Genomic DNA, 3,248 nt, shown 5'->3' on the forward strand with positions numbered 1-3,248 from the left:
GGGGGGGCAGGATGGGGGGGCTGAGCCGGGAGCTGGGCCACTGGGAGAAAGGGCCCCCCTCAGCCCCCAGGTGGGGGGGTGTGCCCACAGGCAGGGGGACTTTGGGGGGCTTTTTGTGGGACCACAAGGAGACCCCACTGCCAGACTCACCACAACTCTGGGGAGCGAGACTCGGGGCCCAGCCGAGCTGTCTCCAGGGAGGGGCTGCAGAGCCACTTACCCCCCATACCTGTGCCCGTAGTGATTGCTCTGCTCCTCCTTCCTCTGCCTCAACACCTTCTCCAGGCTGCTCCTCAGCGTCTCTGCCTGGCACGGACCCGCTGCCATCAGACCCCATCCCGGGGGGCTGCCCCCCGTTCTCCCCGCCCAGGGCTCACCCCCAGCCGCTCGCACTGGAAGAGCAGCACGCTGGTTCTCGGCGGGTTCCTCTCCTGGACGCTGACGGCCAGCACGGCGTTGTCCAGCCCGGCCGAGCATCCCTGCACGCTTCCCAGCGGGAAAGCCTCCAGCTCCTCCTGCACGGCAGAAAACGGGGTACCAGTCCTCGAACGGTTAGGAAAGGGTTAAAGGTTAAAGGGCTGCAGGTGGGGTTGTGGGGTCGGGCTTGTGGGGTGCGAGGTTTAATGGGGGTGGCGGGATACCCTGGCCAGGGGGTACCGGGGTTTGGGGGTTCCCATAGCCAGGGGGTGACGGGTTTGGGGGTTCCCATAGCCAGGGGGTGACGGGGTTTGGGGGTTCCCATAGCCAGGGGGTGCCAGCATTCAGGGGATACCCTGGCCGGGGGGTTTGGGGTTGCCCTGGCCGGCGGGTACTGAGATTCAAGGAGGGCCTTGGCTGAGGAGTGCTGGGCCTTGGGGGTGCCCTGCTCGGGGGGCACCAGGATTCAGGGGTTCCATGGCAGAGGGTGCCAGGCTTTGGGGGTGCCCTGGCCGGGCGTACCTTGCTCTCCACATCGCTCAGCACCAGCTCCTGGTCCTTGACTTCCAGGATGACATCCTGCCCCCAGACCCGCCCCTGCTCCTCCAGGTCCCGCAGGCGCCCCAGGCAATCCTCGGCGCTGCGGAGCTCCCGCTCCAGGGGCATCGTCAGCAGGTGCTGGGGGGGACACAGTGTCACACGGTGTCACACGGTGTCACACGGCGTCACACGCGCCCCTGGCGAGGCTGGGGGGAGCGGGGCAGTTTTTGGGGGCTTCTACCTCAACGTGGTACTGGAAATCATTCTGGAGCTTGAGCAGGGTCTGCCCGTAGTCCTTGCGCTGGTCTGGGGGCACAGCAGGGTGAGGTGACAGGGACAGGCTGGGGGCGGTAGCGGGGGGCTAAAGGGGTTTTTGGGGTGCAGCCCTCACTCACTGTAGATGCTCTTCCCGGTGAGGCGGACGAAGCTGTTGGAATGTCGGAGCGGGGTCCTGTCGTCATATTCGCTCCTGGACGGAGAGACGGACATTTACACCCCCTGCCCCCCGTCCCGCCCGGCCCTCGGGGGTCCCCAGGGTGGGACCCGGCCCGCTGGCCGCTCACCGGGAGGGGCTGCTGCTCCAGCGGCCGAAGGGATCTCCCATCCTGCCGGGGAGCAGCCAGAGCGTCTCGATGCTGCTGTGGGATCCTGGGCACGGTCCTTGTGTCACCCCCGGTGTGTCCCCGACCCCGGGCGGTGCCGTCTCCCTGATGGCCACGGGGACCGCCCTGAGCCTCCCTCCCAGTCCCCCCGCTCCATCCCAGCCCCTCGGGGGTCACCCGTCCCCCCATGTCCCGAGATGGGGTCTCTGCCCCGGGGTGTCCCCGCTCACCTCGGTCCTGGCTCTGCCGCTCGGGCCGTGGCTGCGGAGGGTGACAGGGGCAGGGGACACGGCTTGTCGTCGGCACCGCACCCAGCTGCTCTTTGCCCTCTCGTTAAAGCGGGGGAGGGACGCTGGGGACACCAGCACCTGGCACAGCCACCGCCTCCGCGATCACCCGCGGCAGGGCGTGCTGGCCCCGCGGCACCCAGCGGGGAACGCGGCCCCGGCGTCCCCAGCCCAGGGTCCCCGCCCCGGGCTGGGTGGCGGTGACGTCCCGCCTGGCAGGACCCAGCCCTGCCACCCGCAGGACTCTGTGCCCTTGGCCGGTGTAATCCAGGCTCACCCCAAAGCTGCCACTGCCAGGCAAATCCTCCCAGGGTGGTTCGTAGCCAGGAAGGGGCCGGATCCGCGGTGAGCATCCAGGATTTGGGTGAAGGATGGATGCAGGAGTCATCATCCCCAGAGCTGTGGGGTCAGCTGGGCTGGGGGGACACGGGGTGGCCGGGGTCGTGTCCGTGGGGTTGGAGTGACCCGCTGGGTCACATCTCCCGGCACAGGCTTGTGAGGTTTGGGTTCATTTTAAGCCTTTTGGCTTCTCCAGTGCAATTTAAGAGGTGATGGATCAGCTAGGCCGTGTCCCCGAGGGTCCCATCTGTGCTCCCCAGTCCCTCAGGCTGTCCCATCCCCACTCGCCTTCTCTCTCCTTTTTTCTTTCTCCGGACCAAACCGACCCCGCCGCGGGGGGACCCCGGCGTCCTGCATCCCCCAGTGTCACCCGGAGCAGGCGACCCCCCTCGGGAGTGCTCGGGGAGTGCCGGCAGACACGCAGGGCACAGCCGGTGGAGCAGGAACTGGGGAGCTGTGAGTTCCCCCAAGGGGCGGGGAAGGGATGCCGGTCGTGCCTCAGTTTCCCCGGTCGGGGAGGGGCAGGGTGCAGTCCCCACTGCGGCCACGAGGGGGCAGCACGTTCCCGCGTCCCCCGCTGTGTCCCCGCAGATGTGTCACCCCCAGATGTGTCCCCAAGATGTGTTCCCCCGCTGTGTCCCCCCAGATGTGTCCCCCAGATGTATCACCCCCAGATGTGTTCCCCGCTGTCACCCCCCAGATGTGCAGCCCCCCAGATGTGCAGCCACCATCCCCGGCTGGGGAGCCTCAGGTGTGTGGCACTCCCCCAGATGTGCGATCGTTCCCCCGAGGTGCGCAGCTCCCCACACGTGCCATCCCTCCAGATGTGCGCCCCAGATGTGCAGAGTCCCGGGTCCTGCCAGCGCCTCTGACACCGCCGGCGTCCCTGGCGCTGGGGACGTTTGGGTGACACTTCTCGGGACAGGGTGGCACAAGGGGCCGCCTGTGGTCCCCGTGGGAGATTTGGGGTTACATCCCCTCAAAAGCCAAGCCCCCTCCCCGATTTCCGGCTGCGAGCCCCCCGGCAGCGCCCAGGGCACGGCCGGAGCGCGGCCCCCCCGTC

At 68.2% G+C, this 3,248-nt stretch overlaps 1 protein-coding gene across 1 annotated transcript in view; it reads right to left on the reverse strand.

Annotated features, from left to right (window-relative positions):
* Positions 1-1,561, reverse strand: part of EPS8L3 (EPS8 like 3) — a 3,976-nt gene extending 2,415 nt beyond the window's left edge. The window contains exons 1-7 of the mRNA XM_041489596.1: positions 1,521-1,561; positions 1,353-1,426; positions 1,199-1,263; positions 940-1,095; positions 378-515; positions 221-306; positions 151-157 (exon numbers count right to left, since the gene is read on the reverse strand). Of these exons, the coding sequence (XP_041345530.1) occupies positions 151-157; positions 221-306; positions 378-515; positions 940-1,095; positions 1,199-1,263; positions 1,353-1,426; positions 1,521-1,561 (567 nt within the window). The remainder of the gene's footprint in view (positions 1-150; positions 158-220; positions 307-377; positions 516-939; positions 1,096-1,198; positions 1,264-1,352; positions 1,427-1,520) is intronic.
* Positions 1,562-3,248: the final 1,687 nt, after the last annotated feature.

The sequence above is a fragment of the Pyrgilauda ruficollis genome, unplaced genomic scaffold (genome assembly GCF_017590135.1).
Source record: "Pyrgilauda ruficollis isolate IOZ18807 unplaced genomic scaffold, ASM1759013v1 scaffold95, whole genome shotgun sequence".
Classification (NCBI taxonomy): domain Eukaryota; kingdom Metazoa; phylum Chordata; class Aves; order Passeriformes; family Passeridae; genus Pyrgilauda; species Pyrgilauda ruficollis.